This window comes from Callospermophilus lateralis, chromosome 4 (genome assembly GCF_048772815.1).
Source record: "Callospermophilus lateralis isolate mCalLat2 chromosome 4, mCalLat2.hap1, whole genome shotgun sequence".
Lineage (NCBI taxonomy): Eukaryota > Metazoa > Chordata > Mammalia > Rodentia > Sciuridae > Callospermophilus > Callospermophilus lateralis.
In genome coordinates, this window is record NC_135308.1 from 121808800 (window position 1) to 121832828 (window position 24029).

The window sequence follows — 24029 nt, forward strand, 5'->3', positions numbered from 1 at the left end:
GTTATTCTCTACTCTGTTTAAATTTTAACAAAAATAAACCCAAGCAAAATAGAAAGAAGGGAGTAATGAAGATAAGAGATGAATTTGGTAAAATAGCAAACACATTAGAAATCCATAAAACATGGTACTTAATGAACATTTGTAAATTGAATGTTAAATAATTCATCAGACAGTACATTGTAAAATCTAAGCTGTATAAAGATTATTACCTGTTCTTCCTTTTATTGAAGAGGAATTTTTTAAGTCACCACTAATACTGGTGACGGTAGCTGTGTATTTTCGTCCAGGTACCAGATCAGTAAAAGTGAATTCTTTGGCATCTTTGGAGAGCGACTTGTGGATGAGTAAGAGGTCTCTGTCGGCTAGAGAGATGATGTATTTCTCCCACTCTGCAGCAGGGGTCTGCCACATGATGCCCAGTGAAGTTTCGTTAGCATGTTTGACACGAAGCTGAAGGACAGCCAGGGGAACTGAGGAAAAAGTAACAATGAGGTGACTCATTGATTAGCTCAGATGCACACACAGAGTATTCTTTAAGGAACTGTTCTCTTCCAACCTCAAGAGTTCTGGTTCAACATTTCTATTCTGAATACTTAAGCACTTTAGGATAAAAAAGGTTTACCACAAAAACTCTGCCATGCAACATAACCAGAAATAAAAATTCAAAGAAATATTGTTGGACAACACCTACTGGATCATTTATTTTTGATCTTAGGTAACTCAATTAGAGTTCATCTCTTCCTGTGTATTTTGTGATACAAAAATATTTAATACAATCCTGTCATCCACAAAACCATCAAGAAAAATCTATGAGTATTAGGTGGAGTGAAACATGTGTTAACCCCACAGTTTTGAAAGACCAAATGCTCAAGCCATTTAAGTCTCGAATTCAGTGAACACTGGGATATGACATTGGCAGTTTGCTGGGTTACTCGGGAAGGAGAGGCTATATCCACCAGTCATGAACACCTTCGTATTTGCTTACCTGTCCTGCCTTGGCAACGTTCAGAATTCTTCATATTCCCACTCTCAACGATGACTTCTACCTCGTACTGTCTTCCGGGTATGAGCCCCACACCATCCATGACATACTGTGTTTCCTCCTTTCCCACAGTGGTGTTGAGCAGTGCCACAGAGTCATTGAAGAGCAGGATACGATACTGCTCCCAGTCTCCAGCAGGGGGCGACCAGCTCACCACAAGGGACCTCATCCTGCCATTGTTGTTTGCCTCTAGGTTCCTAACCTTGTCTGGAACTGAACAATGAAATATCAAGAAGAAGGTGTCAAAAACCTAAGTAAGAATATTCATTTGCCTTTCATGGGTAACAGTAGATGGGACACACACTATTTGCAATTCAAAAGACTGCTAATCCCCTCTTGATGACCATGGAGGACAAGGGAGTATTCCTTTCTCATTCTGGAAACATCTGACACTCAATAAACGTATGCTAAAATCATTTTAGTAAATTAACAGGTATGCAGTCTTCTGGAACACTATTAACAATAGAGGGATATGAATGCTGTTTTTTATTGATTACATGCTTTCCCTAGAGAAAATAATGACATTGTTTCTTATGATGGTGACATTGACAGATGTGGCATCTTCTGGAAGAGATACTGGATATTGTGGTCATGAAATGTTCCTCTTTTCCAAATGAAAAGAATATTATTCTTGAAATATAGCTCTGATCATATTATTCCTTTGCTTCCAATCACTCAAGTTTTTTTTTTTTTTTTTAATTATAGAATAAAATGTCAAGTGCTTCACTTGCATTTGTGGCTCTTCAAGTTCAGAACTCATATCCCCCCTGTCTTAACTGTGAAAATTCCCTGCAGCTACTCTTCCTCCTTCCAGCTGTGTACTCTACATCTGTGTGATTAAAATGCAGCCTCTTTTAAGCAAAGGTTGGGCCAGATGGTAAATACTTCAGGCTTTGCAGGTCACATATGGTCTGTATCTCATATTTTTCTTGGTGTTTTTGTTTGTTTCTACAATCCTCTAAATATATAAAAACCACTCATTAGCTTGGGGCAAGACAAAAACAAGCCATCAATCAGACTTGACCACAGGGAATAGTTTGCAGAACCCTGCCTTAAAGGCAAATGTCTCAAACATTTTAACAATAATATAGTTAAAGCACTGCATACATGCCATAAATTACTAAATGTATGGAAAACATGTTTAAGTGCTAAGTGGTCCTCATTATAAGAATGGATCCGAAGTGTCTTTTTTTACTGATATCGATGTTAATGTATTTAAGTTACTCAAGTGATTGACATGAAAAAAGCATAGGGCAGTGAAAAGAGGCAGATCATTCAGGAATCCAAATACATTTGCTTAAATTACTCAAAAAATGCAGTTAGCCTCTGCTTTACTCTGTCTGTTGGACCCTGGCGCACAGACACTCCCAGTCATGTAGCTCCTACTTCCTAGGCAGGAGAAGGAGCTTCCATCCTTTTTAATTTTGTCTTATTTTTTCTTATTCTAAGATGAATCGGAAGAGGACTTGGGCAATAAAGGGAAATTCTGGAGCCCAAGACTCACCTGTTCTGCCCATTACCATCTTCTGAGCAGAGAGTTCACCAGAAATACTGCTGATGGTAACTTGATAAAGTCGTCCAGGGGCTAAGTCTTTAAAGTGAGTTTCAATGACCTGAGGTGCTAATACTCTGGATTCCTTGATGGTCCCTTGGTGAGACAGGGTCACGTTGTAGAAATTCACATCTCCAAGAGGTCTTTGCCATTTGACTTTTAGAGAGGTCAAACTGCCATCATTTGTCACCTTCAAATTTGAGACTTCCATGGGAGCTAATTAGCAAAGAATGGAAAAGAGATTTTACTCAGGATATCTTACCATTCCTGTGGCTAAATTCCGACCTATATTTTAATTCCTGCAAGGCATACTCCTTGATCAGAAGAAAACAATTGCTTTGAGAGACAAAAATAATACTGTAAACCCAATGAAGGCAACGTCATGGCAAGAGCACAACCTGGCAGTCAGGAGGCTGCATTCTGGCTGGGACTTGGCCAGCTCTCCTCAGGATTCCGGACAGCTCTTTCTCTGCATCTAGTGTTCCTTGCTGGTAAATAAATCCTGGTCCTAAAATAGTTCTATCCAGCTCTGAAATTTTTTAATGCAGTCTTCTGAAACACTATTAACAATAGAGGTCTATCGTTTGATTAATTTCTTCTCATCAATAATATCCAGTACTTAATAAACAGGTTGATCCATGGATTGGTGTATTTTTTTTTTAACCTCTTGCACATGCTATAATTTTGGATCCCATTAACGGCATAATATGGTTTCATTAAGAATGGGTATACTATTCAACAAATGGTGCTGGAAAAATTGGAAATTCATATGTAGTAAAATGAAATTAAACCTCTATCTCTCACCCTGCACAAAAATCAACTCAAAGTGGATCAAAGACTTAGGCACTAGAATAGAGACCCTGCACCTAACAGAAAAGAAAGTAGGCCCAAATCTTCACCATATCCTTCATCTAGGATATTATTTCCTTAACAAGATCCCTAAAGCAAAAGAAGTAAAATCAAGGATCAATAAATGGAATTGACTCAAATTAAAAATCTTCTTATCAGCAAAGAAAACATTAATGTGAGAAGAGAGCCTACAGATTGGAGACAATCTTTACCACATGCACCTCCGATAAAGCATTAATCTTACTCTAGTCAGAATGGCAGCTATTAAGAACACAAACAACAAGTGTTTGCTAGGATGTGGGGGAAAAGGCATACTGATACATTGCTGGTGATACTGCAAATTGGTGTAGTCAATACGGAAAGCAGTACGGAGAATCCTTGGAAAATTTGGAATGGAACCACCATTTGACCCAGCTATCCCACTCCTTGGAGTATACCCAAAGGACTTAAAAACAGCCTACTTCAGAGACACAGCCACATTAATGTTTATAACAGCACAATTTACAACAGGTAATTGTGGAACCAACCTAGATGCCCTTCAGTAGATGAATGGCTAAAGAAACTGTGGTATATATACACAATGGAATATTATTCAGCATTAAAAGAGAATGAAATCATGGCATTTGCAGGTAAATGGATAGAGTTAGAGAATATAATGCTAAGTGAAGTAAGCCAATCCCAAAAAAACCAAAGGCAAAATGTTTTCTCTGATTTAAGGATGCTGATTCATCATAGGGGAGGCATGGGAGGATTAGATGACTAAATAAGGCAAAGGGGAAAGGGGGAAGGAGGTGAAGGGAGGGGGAATGAGGTAGAGAAGATGGTGGAATGAGGTAGGGAAGATGGTGGAATGAGGTAGGGAAGATGGTGGAATGAGATGGACATATATCATAAATACATGTATGAAGACAAGAATGGTATGACTCACTTTGTGTACAACCAGAGATATGAAAAATAGTACTCTATATGTGTAACATGAATTATAATACATTCTGCTGTCATTATATATAACAAAATAAAATAAAATAAACTGAAAGCAAAATAAAACAACAACAAAAACCTTAACACCAAAAAACAAATAACCCAATCAATAAATGGGAAAAGGAACTGAATAGACACTTCACAGAAGAAGAAATACAACCAATCAACAAATACATGAAAAAGTATTTAACATCTCTGGCATTTAGAGAAATGCAAATCAAAACTACACTAAGATTTCATCTCACTCCAGTCAGAATGGCAATCATCAAGAATATTGACAATAATAAATGTTGACAAGGATGTGGGAAAAATGGTACACTCATACATTGCTGATGGGACTGTATGTTGGTACAACCATTATGGGAAGCAGTATGGAGATTCCTCAGAAAATGTGGAATGGAACCATCATTTGACCCAGCTATCCCACAGCTAGGTTTACACCCAACGGATTTAAAATCAGCATACTGTAGTAATGTAGCCATGTTAATGTTTATAGCAGCTCAATTCACAATAGCTAAACTATGGAACCAACGTAGGTGTCCTTCAATAGATTAATGTATAAAGAAAATGTGGTATATTTATTTAATGGAATGTTACTCAGTTTTAAAGAAGAAAGAAATTATGGCATTTGCCAGTAAATGGATAGAGTTGGAGAATATCATGCTAAGCAAAATAAGTCAATCCCAAAACATTAAAGGCCAAATGTTTTCTCTAATATCCGGATGCTAATTCACAATAAGGGGCACAGGACACTAGAGGTGAATAGAGTTACCTTAGATTTGGTAGAGACAAGTGAAGGAGGGCAGAGGAGGGAACATGGGGATAGGAAGGATAGTAAAACGAAACAGACATTATTACTTTATGACTCCATGACCAATGTGATTCTTTAACATGTACACTCAGAAAAAATATGAAATTATATCCCATCTATGTATGATATATCAAAGTGTATAAATGCATTCTACTGTTATGTATAACTAATTAAGACAAATTACAAAATAAAAAAAAAAGAATGGGCATAGCATACTGACTTTGCAAGGGCAGAAGTACAATTTGTTTTTATCTCCATAAGTAACTCTTAAGATATATGGTATTTTTTTAAAAAATGTCTATTTATCTTTGAAATATGCTATAAAACTATATAAATGTACAGGTGTCTCTAGTATCTTTCCCACCATCTTCTTATAGTTTCAGAAACTTTCTTCATAGGAGTAATTTCCAAGTAACTAAATAATTTTAGATTTTTATCTTAAAATTAGACAATTGATGGAGAGGTGGGATTTATTAACACATCAGATCCTCTAGAAGCATTTGAATTTACTTCAAGCATTTGAATGTGAACTCCATCAGGGCAACGATTGCCTGTCTTAGATGTTATTATGATCAGCGATGCCTAGCAGTTACAATCAATAAATATTGGTTGGGTGAATGAAAGAACTATTAATACTTGGCACAGATTAGTTGATCAGTCTAGAGTAGCTGGGAAACTATGTCCTGTGGTGTTGAGTCCTAGGGCAGGTATTTGTGGATAAAGGGTTTCGGAAGTGACTTTCACTTGGAAGTAGGTCTATATGTGACACTGAGAGAAGGAATCCTGTTTCAGTGTGAGTAATGTCACAAAGACATAGGTGCTTGCTTCAGAGACAGAAGCAGAAATCCTTAGGGAGGAGATGGGTGCACTAAAAAGAAAAACGGGGACTGTATCATCTTTGTTTCCTTCAAAATGTTGCCAAGGACAACCCTCATCATTAGAATAAAAGCTACTCCTTCATTTTTCTACATAGAAAAGTAGATTTATATGAAGGTCTTTTTATAACTTACAGGAATTTCAATTCTTCCTATACCATTGTTATTCAAATAACTTAATAAACTTGATTAAAACTTGATGCGACCTTTATTCTTGTTCAGCTAGGGAAGGGGTACTTACATGTCCTGACTAATTTCCACCTGTAGTTCTTCAGTCCTGCAGCCATAGTCACAATAGTGAGGTTGTAGAGGTGGCCAGGTATCAGCCCATGAAAAGTATAGGAGGTATCGCGTTTGTCCACAATACTGTCATGAACTAGGATCCCTTTATCCATTAGCATCAGCCTGTATTGTTCCACATTTCCAAAACCATGGGACCAGGAAATCAGGAGAGAATTAGTTTTTGATGAAATGCCAATATCTTTCACTGGAGATGGCACTAGTGGGACAAAACGCATGTCCAAAATGTCATTCATAATGCCCTTAGAGAAGACATAGACACATTTAATAAGAAATCACATATTCACTAATGCTTTGGGTATATCTTAACTTGTATAACAGTAATAATAAATAATAACACTCTGGAATTCATGGGACCTTGATTAATGCTCTTCAAAGTCTACAGCCCAAAGCTCCATCATAGGTGAACTTGTCTATCTCACCTATTTAATAGGTATCAAGGTAGTTTTTGCCAATGAAGTACAACATGGCATAGCAGTAAGTGGAAGAGACAAAGGAAAGAAGCAGAGGAGATGAAAAGTGGAAAGAGAGGGAGATAAAACAAGAGAGAATGAATGAGGGAAGAGTGGGTGGTATGAAAGACATATACTTTCTGGAAGGAAGTGATAAACAGCTGTGGACACCATGTGGGTACACTCCATGTCTTATTTCTCCTCCCCACATCATGGAAGCAAAGATTTGTTTCAGACATAGGAACATGTAGAACACATCATTACTTGATGTTATTTAAGAAGAATACACAAAGGAGAAAAACATTTATAAAACAAGTTTTATGGCACAAACAGAAAATAAGGCAGACAATCCTGTTGCCTGGAGTTTGAATTGGAGGAGGTAGAAGGGAGCATCTCCCTTTTAAACTAGAGAATAAACCCAAATCAGAGAAGTTTCATCACTTATTCAAGTTTTCCCAGCAAGCCAGCATCACAGTCACACATCCTATATTCATTCTGGTCTTTCCACTATATCACACTACCTCCTTTCAAAGGGCTAGTTAGTTAATTTATTTATGATCTGAAGAGCATTCTCCTTCCAATTCCTTGAATAACTTATAACCTCAAATGTATCATAGACTATGGAACTATGGACAATACAGGTCTTACCTGTTGACCCATTGGTATAAACTGAAGAGGAACGTTTCTCTCCAGAGACAGCTGTGATGGCAACATTATAATAATTACCAGCAGTGAGGTTTAAAAATGTGTGTTCATTCCGTGATGTACTTCCTTGAATTTGGACACCTTGCATCTTTTGGTTATTATCATCTAATAACTGCACCTCATACCAGGTGACTTTTCCAGGAGATGGAGTCCACCAAACATGCAGGCTGGTTGAAGTAGTCTTCTCTTTACTGACTCCAAACCTAGCAGGAGGTAAAGGATCTGCAGGACAAACACCAAGAAAGAGAACACAGGTTGAAGATTTCCTCAAATAACTGCTTATATTGCTGCAATCTAGATTCATCTTCATTAAAAATATTAAATAATCTTCTGCCTGCAAAACACATTATCATTTTGCTTCACTTTCAAATCTATCATTTCATTTTCAAAAAAAAAAATCTTACTGAGTTATCAGTCATGTAAATTTCTTTTTCCAAAAAAACTCTTTTGTTAAGGTAGCTCTGATTTTGAAAGTTTAAAGCAAGATTATATTTTCTTTGGTTTTCAGGCTTAGCAACCTTTTCAAGTATTGACAAATACCCATACTAAAGATCTGAATAGAAAATGTAGATATTATTGGCGGGAATGTAAATTACTATAGTGACTATGGAAAACCATTATGGGCACTCCTCAAAGAACTAAAATAATAGAGCTACCATATGATCCAGCTATACCACTCCTGGGTATGTACATGATGGGAATAAAATCATTATACAAAAGAGATATATGCACACCCATGTTTATTACAGCACTATTCACAACAGACAAGTTATGGAAACAGCCAAGATGCCCGACAACAGATGAATGGATAAAGCAAATATGGTATATACACAGTGGAATATTATTTAGCTATAAAGAAGAATGAAATTATACCATTTGCAGGAAAATGGAGGCCACCATATTAAATGAAAAAAGTCAGACACAGAGAGACAAGTATTGCATTTTTTTTCCTCTCTCATATATGGAAACTTAAAAAAAAAAAAGAAAGAAAGAAAGAAAGAAAAGAAAAGATGACCTGAAAGTAGAAGAGGGACTCTTAGGGAAGGGGAAGAGGACTAAGTGGAAGGGGAGAAAGGGGAGGGCAAGTGAGAATAGTAAGGAGGGTGGATGTGATTAAAGCATAATATAAGAATGTATGGAAATGTCAGAGTGAAACCCATTGATTTGTGTAATTAATAATAACATTTACAATAAATAAATAAATTGAAAAATAATTTTGTTACTTACAATAAATAAATCAAACACATAATTTGAAATTTTTACTGTTCCTTTTCCTAGGTCATGGATGATTGGTGCAATCTATATATAACTTTGGGTGGTTTTTAATCAACAACCACAAAAGATACAGATATGACCATGACCCTAAGGTAGGTTTCTTTGCTCACTAGAATGAATTCTTCAAACATTCATTATTATTCCTAGATTTTTACAACCTTAGTTCTGGCTCATGTTAAAATTGCCCCCAGAGCAGAAGAGAATAGAGAAGTTTTGCACCCAGGTTTTCATTTCAACTCTCAAAGCCATGGGTAATTTGAGGGGTATGTTTTGCCTATGTTGAATTTTCACCACTGAACATGAAATGGGATGGAAAGGGCAGCTCTGGGTTAGGAACTAGGTCAATAGTGAGCAGTCATTCTTCTGGTACAGTGAGGAATAGAATCTTAGAAATAAGGATGTCCCTATTCTGAATACCTAGAGAACCACTGAGAGACATCTCTATATAAGACATTTTCAGAAATCCTACTTCATTCTTGATCTAGAAAATGGGATCAGGATATTAGAGAGCAATTTTCAAGGGTCAGGTCAGATGCTTTAGTGGCACAGTTATAGAGATCTCTTTCCTTATTGACTTCCTTTTAGACTATACTTTGCTCACAACATAACAACTGGAATTCTAGACCTTATTAGAAAAGTGTATTTTAGGAAGATGTTCACTTTTGATTGATGGAAGTGCCAAAATAAATAAGGCAACTTTACTCCATGTTCAAAAAGCACTTAGAAACCAACAGTTCATATGACAATCAATTAGTGAGCAATAGACACCTTAGGCTTAGTACAACCTATGAAATCAAATGACTTTAATGTTTTATGTTTTGTATAAGCACATCACATTGCAAAAATTAAATATGCCACATTGCACTTTGTAATATCAATAATGAACAATAATATGAACATTAGCGGACAAGCCAACCTATTTACTAAGACAGCCCAAAGTCCAGGTGAGCTTGGAAGACAAAGTTTCGTGGTTCACACCAGTTGATGGTTTCACCTGAAGACTGGGTTCTAAAGTATGGTGACCTGAACTTGAATCTGATTCTCCTTCTTTGTAGCTCTGTACTTTGGGCAATTGGTTAATCTCCCTAGGCCTCTGTTTCTTCATCTATTTGCAAGGCTGAAAATAGTTCTATCTTTTTCATGGAACTGGTAGGAAGATTAAATACAATATGATATAAAAAGCTCTTAGAACAGTATCTGGCAACTGTGATATCATATTATTATTCCTACAATCAGAAGCAGTGACATGTAGTGCTGAAAAGCACGGGCTTGGACTTTGAAGCCAGACAGAACTGCATTCAAATCTTGGCGCCATCACTTACCAGTGAAGAGACTTTGAGCAAGTTACTTAACCTATCTAAATCTCCCTTTTCCATATGCCTGGTGAGAACAGTAATAAGAACACCAACACCAACAACAATGACAACCACAACACCTACGTTCCATGGGAATTTTGAGAATTAACAAAATATAGAGGAGATTTTTACCAGTCATGCAATGGGCATTCAATAATATGAGCTTATATCTGTCTACTGACCATAAAAATATATTCTTCTCTGAATCACTGACAAAATGGAGGTAAAAATTGAACAAAGAATTTTGAAAATAATAGCTTAATTGACTCCTCCATAAATAAAAACCTTGATAAAGTCTTAGAACTAACCTTCTAACTCTAAGCTAAATTTTAAAATTCTCAAGATGATTCTTATTTATAGGTTCTTAGGAAAAAAAAACTAGTTTTGGAGGGAGGTCAATATTATTTAAAATTTCAATCCTAGATAATAGCCTATAATGAAGGATGTTATAATAAAAGGAAATAAGATAAGTTTTCCACACAGAAAGTTTTCTTGTCTGTCAAAAACAGTGAATCACATTTAATATCATGTGATTTTAATAGCTAGCGAATCCCAAGAACAATATGATCACACCCAACGTGAATTTTTGCTGAAGTGGCATTTTAAGGACAAGGATGAGAGGGGCAGTTGCTTCTAATGGTAATTCAGAAGCTATAATCCTGTCATCTCTATCTACTATCAAGCGAGATAAAGATTAAAGATGATGATATAGTGACCACTATAATATTAAATATACATATGTATATATTCTGTAAAATACGAGCTATAACAAATAAATTATAAGGTTGCGTGCCTAGAGGGTGAAGTTCAGAAATGCAGACTTTATCTAATCTCTCTGAGCCAGAAAACAAAACAGTCAATCCTTTGTACATCCGCTAGAACAAAGGACAATGAGACTGGGAAGTGCCTGAGCTGCAAGAACCTGCCCTGGAAACAAACACTTAAAACCCCATTTATACTGTGATAAAGCCCTTTGCTGGCAGGGGTCCACTATTGCTATGCATACTGTGAGAGTTAACTAGTTTTCAAACTTCTTTTTAATCTAAGCCCGTTGGGAACTCTGCTGTATGAAAAAGTTTCCAATATTTTATTTAATACAAATTAGATACTTTTATTAGGGGTGTGATTTTCATATGTGTGTGTGTGTGTGTGTGTGTAGAGAGATTGTTGTAATGCTACTTGACAATTTAGTTATGTACCTATAATTTTCTGATCACACATAAATAGAAAACCACACTTGCATAATTCATGTCGATAATTAGAGGTATCAATTGCACATATGCATGCATTTATAGCCTCTTGGGTTTTCCCACCCATATACATAGTAATAAATAAAGTATTACAAAATATGAGGACTGTCAAAAACCATAAGCCAATACTTTCATCTTGATTGATATATCAAAATTCATCATTGACTATACATTTAAGACATCTCTTCTTGGCTCCAGACGGACCTGAACATGGAATGCCAAATGTAAAGTTCTGCAATATTTATCTGATAGACTTGAAGGAATCTCTCAGCATCAGGAAACCCTAGAATTTTGAAAGTAGGCTTGATGTTAACACAAATTTTTCTGTTCCCAAAGAAAAAGACAAAGGTTGGAAAAATCCCTAAACCGAAATGAATCGATTTTATCTTTTTAAAAATGTGACTTAGAAAGAGGGAGAAAATTATATTTAAAATGCAAGTTATATTTACTTTCTACTTTTTTTTTTAACCACAGCATGGTCATTAAAACATTAGTATTTGTTGGTACAGGAAGTTCAAGACTTTTTAGAATTTGAAATGATTGGATTAATTTTAGAAATAAATTTAATCTTATAATAATAAAAGTACAGTCAATCTATAGATTGACAGCAAAAACTTTTCTTGAAGGCACTATAGGCTCCACATTATCTGCATAGGAGCTCATGGCTTACAATCTGCTTTCTAAGTTAAAACAGGGTCTCAGAGACATTAAATGACTCACTCATGTTGTATAGATGCCAGGTACTATGGCTGAGCTTCTAATACCTAATGCAAATTGAGTGCTCTTTCTACCACACTTCAGCTGTCCTGGCAAGGGAAATGATATCATGAATTGCATATTCAGTGTAACAACAACAAAAAATATATAGATGTCTATGGAAAATGATAGCCATTTATAGAATTTTTCATTTGGTAATTTGGATACTGTAGCAGAGTAAAAAATGAATAACAGCAGTAATGTCAGCTCAATCTAATTCTGAAGCCATGAAAGTTCCCTTGAAATATTCTTTTTCTTGTCTGTTTCTTTAATCCTCTAAGGTTATTGCCTTTACCTGGGGTCCCCTCACCTTGTGCTGAGTTGCTTCAAAAGTCTTCCAGGTATCTTCCTTATTTTCTCTTTCCTCCACTGTTGGCACAGAATAACCTCTTTGTACATATTTCCCTTCTGCTTTCCTCATACCCCTTGAAGTATCAAGAACTTTTCAGGAGTTCTGATTTCAAGACAAAGTCTAACTTTCTTCATAGGCACTCAAGGACTTCTGAAACTGATATTTTCTGCCTTTCCAAACTTATCTTCACCAATATCACTGCAGCCCAAGAGATTTTTTTTTGGTAACTTCTGTATCTTTACAGAATTGGGACACCATTCTAGTTATAAGCATGGTGGTTTAGGAGGCATGATTGGAAACTTCATTTACATAAAATGGAACAAATATCAACTATTTATATAAAATAGCTGGAGATTTTCTTATTTACCTCAGGGGATGGGGCTAAAGTTCCTGGTGCAAATTTTTGAAAATGAGAAGCAAAACACTATGGAAAAAAATTGCTTACAACCTAAATACACTTCTTGGAGGTAATTTCTATTGTTATTGTTGTTGTTTGACTATTGTCAGTTTTCTTGTTTATTTTAAAGGTGATACAATATATTATGCTATCAGGTTGCTGAGCATTAGATTTAACATCTTTATATACTAAATGTAAAAATTAAGCTACTAAGTAGCTTTCAAAGTTTTAACAATTTCAAAAGGAAAATTAAAACAGTTTTGACAGTCATATACATCATTGTTAACAGTGTTGGCTGCTGTGTGAATCTGCAGGTCATCATATTAAGTACTAGGTACCTAAAGTGCTGGTAGAGAGCAGGACTCTGAGAATCTACAATCTACTCAGGGAGTTATGACATATGATGAACTGTCAGGAAGGCTGACTTCAATGTCAAACATAGACCGGTGTACCTTAAATACTGTCACAGGGTAGCTTTAGGCAAGTTACTTCACCTCCTGAACCCTTAGTTCCTCAGCTATAAAATGGGATTAACAATGCCAACTTTATAGAGTTTTAAGTGTTAAGAGGAAATGGAGATAAAGTGTCAAGTGCCGTTCCTGGCACATGGTGGGTACACAGTAAAAGGTAGTTGGTACGAATATTGCCGCTATTCTTGCAGTTAACACAGGTTGAGCATCCTTTACCTGAAATGCTTGGGACTAGAAGCATTTTAGATTTTGAATTTTTTCATATTGGAAAATATTTGCATATGCGTAATGAGATATCCTGAGGACAGAACCCAAATCCAAGCATAAAATTCATTTATTTTTCATTATACCTTATATATTGCCTAAAGGTAGCTTTATATACTATTTTTAATAATTTTATGCATAGAAGAGTTTCATGGTCTTGAATTTTCTATTTGTGGCAGCATGTTAATGCACAAAGGTTTTTGGATTGAGGAAGATTTCAGATTTTCAGTTTGCTCAAATTATAGTAAAATAGGCAACATTAATGCTAATTCTGCCAAGTTGAGAATGATATCTAAAGGCTTAGGTGTTAGAAGTAAGCTTCATGAAGGTGAACTCGAACAAATTTAGAAGGTTAAGTAGGACTTAAAAATCAAGAGAAGAAAGCAATTACAGAGTGAGAGAGAAGTTTAAGATAAATCATGGAAAAGCTCACTTCTAGTTAGAAAATGACATCAGCACTGAGGGTACCCAGATGACTTGCAGAGACTGCTGCACCCTCATCTCCATGATATCCCAATTCTTTGATGTCAACACCCAATGCTTTTTTTGGGGGGGGGTACCAGGACTTGAATTCAGAGGCACTTGGACCCATCCCCAGCCCTATTTTGTATTTTATTTAGAGACAGGGTCTCACTGAGTTGCTTAGCACCTCACCTTTGCTGAACCCTGAGATTCTCCAGTCTCAGCCTCCCAAGCTGCTGGGATTACAGGCATGTACCACCAAGCTCAGCTATACCTGTCCATCTAAATAAATATTTTAAGGACTTTTTATTAATATTAAGTATGATAATATATTGTGGTTATGTTAAAATACTATCTTAAAGAGATGAAGTCTGAGATCTTTATAAATAAAATTAGTTGACGATGATGACTTGGATTGCTCAAAATGATGTGCAGTGAAGGAATGGGAGAGCTTATAGATGAAACAAAATTGATCATAATTTGTCAGTTATTGAAGGTAGGTGATGGGTACATGGTAGTTCATTTATTATTCATTTTACTTTTCATGTGTCTGAGTTTTTTCCATGTAAAAGGAAGAAAAATCAAAATTAAAAATATAAGTCCCTAGGACTGGGGTTGTAGCTCAGTGGTAGAGGGCTTGCCTGGCATGGGTGAGGTTATGGGTTCAATTCTCAGAACTGCATATAAATAAAAAGCAAAATAAAGGTCCATTGACAATTAAAAAAAATTTAAAAGAAAATATAAGTCCCTAAAAATCCATGTGTATACCTACAATGTTCATTTTAGTTCATATTTTATGTTTAGGGGCATATGTGTGTCTTAATTTATATATGTTCATACATATAGCATGGGCTTGATTTCTCCTATAAGATCAGAAAGGTGTCAGTATTATCTTTGGAGGGGGTGGTCATAGGAGGGGTTCAACAGATTGGCATCAGAGAATGGAAGGCAAAACAGTCTTTCTTTGTTCTTATTTTCTTTGGGCAAATTAAACTGGGTTGTTTCATTCTGTGTAGATAGCTCAACTTGACCTTAAAATTCCTGAAATATATAGACTGTAAAAGTCTGATTGCTAAATACTGAAGTCATCACCAAAAGTTCAACACAATTAAAAATCAATAACATCTCCCTATTTCCTCATACTAAAACATATTTAATCATTACTTTACCCTTGTGCAGGAAAAGTGTATATAGATTTAAGCTCTAACAGTGTAATATATTTTGTTCTCTGAGGATTGGGAGGCTGAAGCAGGAGGATCACGAGTTCAAAGCCAGCCTCAGCAAAAGTGAGGCACTAAACAACTCAATGAGACCCTGTCTCTAAATAAAATACAAAATAGGGCTGGGGATGTGGCTCAGTGGTTGAGTGCACTTGAGTTCAATCCCTGGTACCCTCCCATCCCCCAAAAAAATTCTTCCTGCAGAATAATGAAAGAATATTAGGGGAAGCTTGGGCTCTACACTGTGTCGACTGTGTGTATTTATGAAAAGCATCAGTTCTTATGAAGATCAATATCATATCCAACCTGAATGTAGTAATAATAGTACACTTACTACAGACCTTGTAGGTGACAAAATGATTCCAGGTTTTATGTATGAATTAAAAATCTCATAACTACTCTATAAAGCAAGTATCATTTTTGTCATTGTCTTTACTATATAGATTAGGAAACAGCCCTGTGGTGGAGAGGGTATTTAGGTAATCTGCACAGAAAAGCTTAGCTGGTGAGCAGTGGAGGCAGTCTGCTTTCAGAACTCCCATTGTGCCACCTGCCCCTTCACAATACCCACTCTACAGGATTGCCACAGGGTCAAAGTAAAGAATATGTGGTAAATGTAGTATATATTTTATACTTTGTGTTTTCAGTACAGAAGGTGACAATGATTGTATGCTACAAAAGCACACAGAAAAAATAAAAGTATGTTCTCCTCTAGGAAAAAAAAATATTCCCAGGTCTTATAGATTTAACCATGTATAGAGAGGCATGATCCCAAAATCTTAATGCTAATAGATAATAGAAAAACGATGTCAATAGTTCTTGAAACTCAGGTGCCTTGATTCACTTTGATGTTTGACAAATAGAGTTCCCCAGCTCATTTCTTCTAAATTCTGATTCACTTCAGGTAGAGCAGAAACCAGGAATATTTTTATAACAAGCTTTGCAAGAGATTTTGATGCAAGTAACTGACAGAGAGTTTTGAGAAATAGTGGCTTATGTTAAAGCTTTGTATTATGAGATGAATTCTGTCTCCAACAAAATTATATATCAAAGCTGTAAACCCCAGTACCAAATACAGAAAGAGGCTGTATTTGGAGGCCCTTTAAAGAAGCGATGCAATTAAAATGGAGCCATGAGGTAGCTCTGATCCAATATGACTAGTGTTCTTTTAAGAAAAGATGATAACACAGACCTGCACAGAGAAAACCATGTGAGGATACCACCATCTTCAAATCAAGGATAGAGGTCTCAGAGAAAACCAAACTTTCAGACACCTTGGACCTCCAGCCTCCAGGATTGTGAGAAAATAAATTTCTGTTTTTAAGTCACTTCGTCTGTGGGATTTTGTTATGGCAGCCCTAGCTAACCACCATAAAAAACAACACTTTGAAGGGGAAATAATAGCCGATATGGTAATTTGATAATTAAAGTCACTAAATGTTTTTCATTAAAGAAGAAAGAATCAGTTGTATTAAAATAACTAAAATAATTTCAGGATTATTTTGGTTTGTCTTTCTATTCCTAGGCTAATTACTAAGTAGCCAAGACAGATTAAAAAGAAGGCAAATGCCACTGAAATATTTGTTCCACAGGTAAAGTTCTCTACCTCTACACTATTTCTCTGGGCTCCATAATGTACACATAAGCCAGAAAAATTAGATAATATCATTACTACATGTTCATTCTGTTACTACAATATTCATTTCTTTAATTCACATCTACCTCTATCTACTATCTACCTATCTATAGATCTATGCCTATCCATATATCTATCCAGCCATTTAATCAATATTGATTGCATACCTGCCATGTACTCAATAAAAACCTGTATCTTAATTCTGGACCAAAAAATGCCCCCAAAAGTTTTAGATGTGAGCATTCAAGAAGTTATAAATTCAAATACCCTTAGAATGCATTCAGATAGTTTTCCAAATCTTCCAATAGTTTAAGAGAATCCATACATTTGGATTTTTTTGCACAAGCACTACAGGAGTCAGACAGAACATAGCTAGTACTTAGACACCTACACATGCCTAGAGGCTATTTGTTTGCAACCTCTGCTCTAGACTTTCAAAAGTGTCAAGTTGTTCAATATTTGGTATGTTCACTCTGTTATTTCTGGTGATTTCACAACAAAAACAACTTGACTTTCAAAACATATTCTTCTTAAATTGGCCATTTAATGACACTTGAGAACTGCTGAGTGTCTTCTCTATGGTATGGCATACTTGAGGCAGGGCAAAGTCTTCATTCAGGAAAATGTGGTAGAGCTCTGTTGTCATCTTCACCATAACCTTGTCTCACAGCTGCTCAAGACTACAAGGGCAGGGACCACTTTTTGTCATCTTTATTAGCTCACCAATCACTACCTGCCATTGTTCTCTATAGTGTCATGCACAATAAATATTTACTGAACTGAATTTGAATCCAAATTTTTCAATTCTGATTTTAAATCTGGAGTGGGAAATATTGCTAAAATACTACCCATTTAATCAAAAATTTTTTAAATCTTAAAGGTCAGGTCTATAGGAAACCAAAATAACTAGCTATTTGAGACCATTTATCCAGAAAACTCACACATGAAATGATACAGAGATAACCTAAGCAATTACTGTATCTACATCCAAGTCTTGTCATGCTCTCATTCTATTTTATTCTAGACAGATAAGATAGGCATAATGTAATAAGGAAAGCACTCACATTTCTAATGACTTACTTGATGTTTTGTCTCAGACTTAATATTGTACTAGTTAGAATTACTTTTGTAACAGTAAACCATGCTTTATGGAACTCATTTCTGTAGCTTAGCAATCAGTATTTACATTAAGAGAAAGCTAGCATTTTTTCTTAATGGAATGAACAATTTACCTATGTTCTTAAAATACAGAAAATACCACTGACAAATAAATAACAAATAACTAAAAAAATCCTTCCTGAAATAATTTCTAAATTACCTTAATTTTAAGAAGTTCTATTTAAATAAAAAAATTATTTTAAAATATAGAGAATTCCAAGAAGGGTTATACCATCATACAAAAAGCATGCAAAAAATATCATTACTTAAACACCACCTATAATTTTCATCCTTCCCATTTATCCTGAAGCTCATAAAGTTTGTAGTTAAAAGTACTTGTAAAAAGAATCTCCTTAAGAAGAATGATGAGAATCCTGAATGCTAACATATTGTAGGTGATAATGAAGTCTTGTTTTATTCAACATAAACAATAAGATGCAAGCATTTTTTTTTCACAGATACCTTTGGATTTGAGACACCTATCTGCATAACTAAACTCAAAATCTAATCTATATTAGTAACACCCCTAGTGACTCTTTTTCTATTATAATTTTTTTTCCAAAAAAGTAAATCCTCTGGGTTAACTGTATTTTGGCTTTTTCAGGTCTTCATCTTTTCTCCAACAGACATCTAAAACCTCTTTTACTTTGACAAATTGCTCTGCCCCACTGAACACACATACAGTTGGCTAAACTCCTTTTCCAAAGTAATTAACACATCTGGAAGTTCTATGTTATAAATTTCACAGTGTTAGTAATATGAGTCTTCACAGAACTGTCTTCAGATACCAAGAAACCAACCATGTTATGACCGAAAACCCAGCTGCTGAAACTTCTATAAAATGTTCTAATTTTGTGGTTGGTTTAAGTCTCTCTTTGGTTCCCTGTAAAATCCAAGCAAATTCTTAACAAGTGGCTTCTCTTTTCAATTTAAATTACTGCAATTCTCAGAAAGAACCTAAAAGTTTCATCTGGAGTAAGTCAAGTGATGTAATTGGGCATTATAAATTTTTTTCTTTGAAAAGAAATAAAATTAATAGTTGGTTACAAGAACCCATTTAAATTTCCTGCCTTGTTGTAACTTTCTTTCAAACTGAATGTTCTCACACCTCTTTCAAGAACTGTACGGCTCAATAAATGATTTTTGTTCAGGTTAAAATGTGAAAGAATAGTAAGGATAACACATTTCTTAATTGAACTTTCAGAATTTTTTTGCTTCAATTTGGATTTCTGGAGAAAATAAAGCTTTATTATTGCAACGAACAGAGATAATATTAAAGGCTAATGAAGTCAAAGAACATCAAAGTCATTAAAGAATTCAAAGCACACCTTTGAATAGCTATGAGGATTAAGTGAGGTAATATATTTGACAGCCCCTGCACTTAGTAAGAACCTGGACCTCAATGACCTAGTCTAACATTCTCATTTTGCAGATAAGAGAACACAGGCAAGAAAGTCAAACTCTTACCATACACACATGGAAGGATTTACAAAAAGTGTAAGGAAAACAACTGACTTGAGGTGTAATCAAAATATGTTATCTGGTATTATGCTCTTTTAGTTAGTTACTCAAAAGACACAAAATAATTTGAATCCTCATCTCAAGGAAATTTCCTAATTTTCCACTATGAATAGCTCTATTCTATTCCTGATGATTTTATGTCCTGGTTCTAAAAATAAAACTAAGTTGAGGAAAGGCATATCCTTAATCATTGCACTTCCAGTATCCATTCCAAAAACATTTACTTAAAATTATTCCAGGATTTGACAACTTAATGTGATGGAAACTCAAACCACAACACTTTAGCAAATTCCCCCCACAGCCCAAGATTTCTCTTTGCTGCATCCCTTCCCCTCCTACAGGGGCTAGTCAGTGACAGTTTTCAGCACCAAGGGAGTCTCTCAAAGTCAACCAAGCTACTTCTGGTCAGACCTAAGGAGACTAGAAATCCTCGTCAATATTTATCTTCATAGATTTTTTTTTACCTTTATTTTTTGTATTCCTGGAACTCAAATGAAACACCAGGTTGGAAAGGCAGGGTCCAACCTAGAGTGACTTGGCTCTCCAATTGCACCTGTTACCCTTTACCTGTTTGCAAGACCACGGTTCTCTCTTCTCCATCCAGAGAAACAATCCTGAAGTTATAGATGGTTCCTGCTTGTAAATCCTTGGGGGTACATCCATAGGTAGTGTTGTCTATCTGAATGGGGTGGCACCATGAAGGCCCTGAGGTGTCACCGCTATAGATGAGGCTAAAGTTACATGGTGACCCTAAAGTTCTCCACTGGATAGACACCGACAAGCTGGAGACCCTGGACTCCGTCAGGGTGAAGTTACATCTCACTGACTCTGCCAGTCCAGTCTGCAAAGGAATCAGAGACCACAGTTTAAACTGGCAGTCCGAACCACCAGGGAGATGGGTTCACAGGGAGGCTCCCCAAGTCCGTCTCTATTTGCGCCCCTCACGCCCAGCCTCAGCCTGTCCCTTTGCCCTTCAGCCCGGGTGAGGGGTCAAAGGGAAAGCAAATGGCAACTTTCTCCCTAGTGTGCCCTCCTTGGGAGCAGATGGAGAGAGAAGGTGGCTTTTTTCCTTTGACAGCAGGATGAGATGTCGCTTTGGGAGTTTCCGAAGAGGATCGCTCTTCCCAGGATAGAGGAAGAAATTTTGCCACCTTTCCTTCAAAGCACCGCCTAGGAGAGCGGAAAGTAGAGTTTGGTTCACGGAGAGGGATGCATTAGCGGCCGACCCCTTCTGGGGCCACTCACCTGCAGTAAACTCAGTGTAATCCACAAGGTCAGTCGGGTTCCATGGTTCAGCATTGCGCTCAGGGGTTAAGACCCGGATTAAACCCAGGGGGCTGGACGCGGAGCCGCCCGAGGGCAGGCGTGGGAGTCACTTGTTGCGTGCGCTCAGCGCGCCCCGCGGGCGCAGCGCGCTTCGCTCCGGACGGGAGACGGACAGGGGCCGCCGCTGCTGCTGCTTCTGCTGCCGCCCGGGGCGGGCTGCGGACGCGACAGGCGGCGGGGGCAGGCAGCGCACAGCCCTTCCCACGCTGCCATTCTGACCCGCGCTGCCTCGCCCCGAGCCCAGTCCGCGGACTTCCGCAATCAAAAGGCAATTTCCTTGTCTCCCGGCAAAGGAACAATGCGCTGGAGAGGGAGGGAGCCCCGAGGAGCCAACGCCTGAGGCTGCCAAGGGGGCCTGAGGCGAGCCAAGCTGCCCCCGCGCCCTGTGCCTTCCCGGCCAAGGGCTCGATCTGGGTCCGCGGGACTCTGCCTTCTCCTCCTTCTGGACTTTCACTTTTCCCCACCCTGTGGCCCAGAACCCGGTTGTCTTAGCCACAATTAGTGCTTGCTCCCTCTCACTTTTCAGACCCCCACCTCCTCCCCTTCCTCCCTCCACACCCCTCCCTATCTTCCTTCCTATCTTTCTCATCTGCTTTCTCCAGAGCCTCTTTTCCCAGGATTAAACTTGACCGCAGCACATTTCCCTAGGTCGCCTACACTCTTTCCTGAAGCCTTTTATTAGAGTGCTTTTGCCCTTCTCACCTCAAAGCATTCATTTGTCATGGGCGCATCCCTTTGACCCCAGCAAGAGAAAAAGACCCCCAAACAGAGCCCTTCCATTGTCAACTTGACCTTCATTCTTTCTCCCTTCACTTTCCCCTTTCTTTTGTGTAGAACTGTGTGCTTTGTAACTCTCATGCAAATAGTGCTTACCAGCAACAGATAAATCACCACCAATTCAACCCACAGAGAAGTGGTTTCATCACTGACCATCCAGTAGTGAAAAGCCATTTCATCCAAGTTGTACAACCAATAGAAGAAAGCAATGTAAACTTTTTCTTTTCTTTTCTTCCTCTTTTTTTTTTCAGAAAATACTATTGATGACTCAACTCTCAACGAATTTACAAAGAAATGGTATTTACTATTTTCAGCACTAATTTTATGATCTTTAGTAAACTGCCTCATACCCAAATAATTATATATTTTAAATTAGATTTTAGAAAAGCTCTCAATACCCAAAGAACTAAAATATTTCACTGTGCACAGATGATAATAGCAAGATATTGCAACAACTTTTATAATTATGTTTTTTTTTGATGAGCCATACCTAACAAGAGATGATGAACTTCCACATTTTAATTTTCAGATCTGTTGGAAGGATGACATATTCCCTTCTTTCTCAGATGGATTATACATAGAGCTGTGTTTTGGACTACTATATCTACTGCACCTGCTTTGAAGAAAAATAGGAAGCAAGCAAAAAAAAAAAATGAAAATTGTTTCAATTCCTCTAGAAAACATGTTTTTCAAAAATCTCAATGGATTTTTGAAAACCTTTCTTCCATAGATTCTAGGGCTTTAATCTGCAGCCAGAAGAGATCTCAAATCTTCTTTTCAGGTTAGCAACGACTCAAAAAAGATAAAACCTAAAGCATCTGCATATTTCTGGGAAAAAAAGAATCTTTCCTATTTCTCTACTAGGTCCCTTGTCTTATCAAAGAGCTTTTTAGTTCGTATTTTGCCCGCACGTCCAAAGCTTTGCACAGCCTGTTATACCTTTCAGCCTGTCAGAGACAGCCCTCTCTCTTCTCTGTTAAATACTACAAGCTTTTTTTTTTTTAAATATAGTTTTAGTTGTCAGTGGACCTTTATTTTATTTATTGATACACAGAGCTGAGAATCCAACCCAGTGCCTCACACATTCTAGGCAAGCACTCTGCCACTGAGCCACAATCCCAGCCCACTACAAACTTTATTACAAGCTCCAGCTACCTTCAACTTTTAGAGGAGTCTTTTTTTCAGCTTTATTTCTTTTGAAATTAGCTTTTTCTTGTCTCACTTTATTCTGAAAGCAATGAGGCTACCTCCACTGTAGAATCAGGATAATACTCTAAAAACTTCACATAGCTATTATGAATAAGTAAGATCATAAATGTTGCAAACTTTAATGTGTTGTACAATGCTTGTTTAGTAATATATCACATCCAAATTACATTTCTTTGCTGTCTTTTTAAAATTCATTCATTACAAAGGTCCTCCTTACTAACTTTTGCTGCTTGTCCTTCTCTTTGTCTTTTCCATTGGGGTTTCAAATTTTTCTTATAGATTGGTTCTCAGATTTGGAGTCATCTCACTTAAATACACTAAATACCCTTCTGTTTTCTGTGGAAACCTCAAACAAATCCCAAGCTTTCCCGAACATATATTTTTAACATTATATGTTACCATCATACTGCATCCAATCATTTAATTTTTGAGCAACTTCCAACATAATATCTAATGTTCATGTGTAATATGTCAAAATATACTCTACTGCCATGTATATCTAAAAAGAATAAATAAAAAAATAAAAGAAAAAATTTCATAATCCTTCTTTACAATGTATGCAAATGTTCCAAAAAGAAAAAATTGGATGAGGACCAATCAAACAGGGCGATTTTTCTTAATATCCTCTTAATAACAGTTTAGATGCTTCCAAATTAACAGTGACCTGTCAATAATGCCCTTGGGAACATGTATAAGAAAATAAGTAAGTGATTTCTTTAAATACAGTTACTTTATTTTCAGTCTATCAAAGAGGGGCATATACCATTTGATTCTTGGGGTTTTTTAAAAATTTATTTTAATATTGTCCATATACATGAAGAATCATAGCAGTACATGAAGGAAAGGACCAATAGTTTTAAACATTTATTTTCCAAATGGATCTAACTACTAGTTTGCTTTTTAAAAAAATCTTAAAACTGAAAGAGGGCTCCCAAATAATTAGTGGGCCCTAAATAACTCATAAGCCTTAGCACAATATGGGACAAAAGGGGAAGTTTAAATTTAGGCTTTTACTTATTATGTCTTTCCTTTTA

The 24029-nt window shown here is 36.6% G+C and overlaps 1 protein-coding gene across 4 annotated transcripts in view; it reads right to left on the bottom strand.

Annotated features, from left to right (window-relative positions):
• Nucleotides 1–24029, bottom strand: part of Ptprb (protein tyrosine phosphatase receptor type B) — a 119955-nt gene that overhangs the window by 66092 nt on the left and 29834 nt on the right. For 2 of the 4 annotated variants that reach the window (XM_076854865.1, XM_076854863.1), the window contains exons 4-9: nucleotides 20251–20524; nucleotides 7511–7789; nucleotides 6352–6609; nucleotides 2547–2810; nucleotides 986–1255; nucleotides 210–470 (exon numbers count right to left, since the gene is read on the bottom strand). In XM_076854865.1, the coding sequence (XP_076710980.1) occupies nucleotides 210–470; nucleotides 986–1255; nucleotides 2547–2810; nucleotides 6352–6609; nucleotides 7511–7789; nucleotides 20251–20524 (1606 nt within the window). Of the gene's footprint in view, nucleotides 1–209; nucleotides 471–985; nucleotides 1256–2546; nucleotides 2811–6351; nucleotides 6610–7510; nucleotides 7790–20250; nucleotides 20525–20928; nucleotides 21442–24029 lie in introns of those variants that run through there. The other 2 variants (XM_076854867.1, XM_076854866.2) reach the window with 2 other exon arrangements.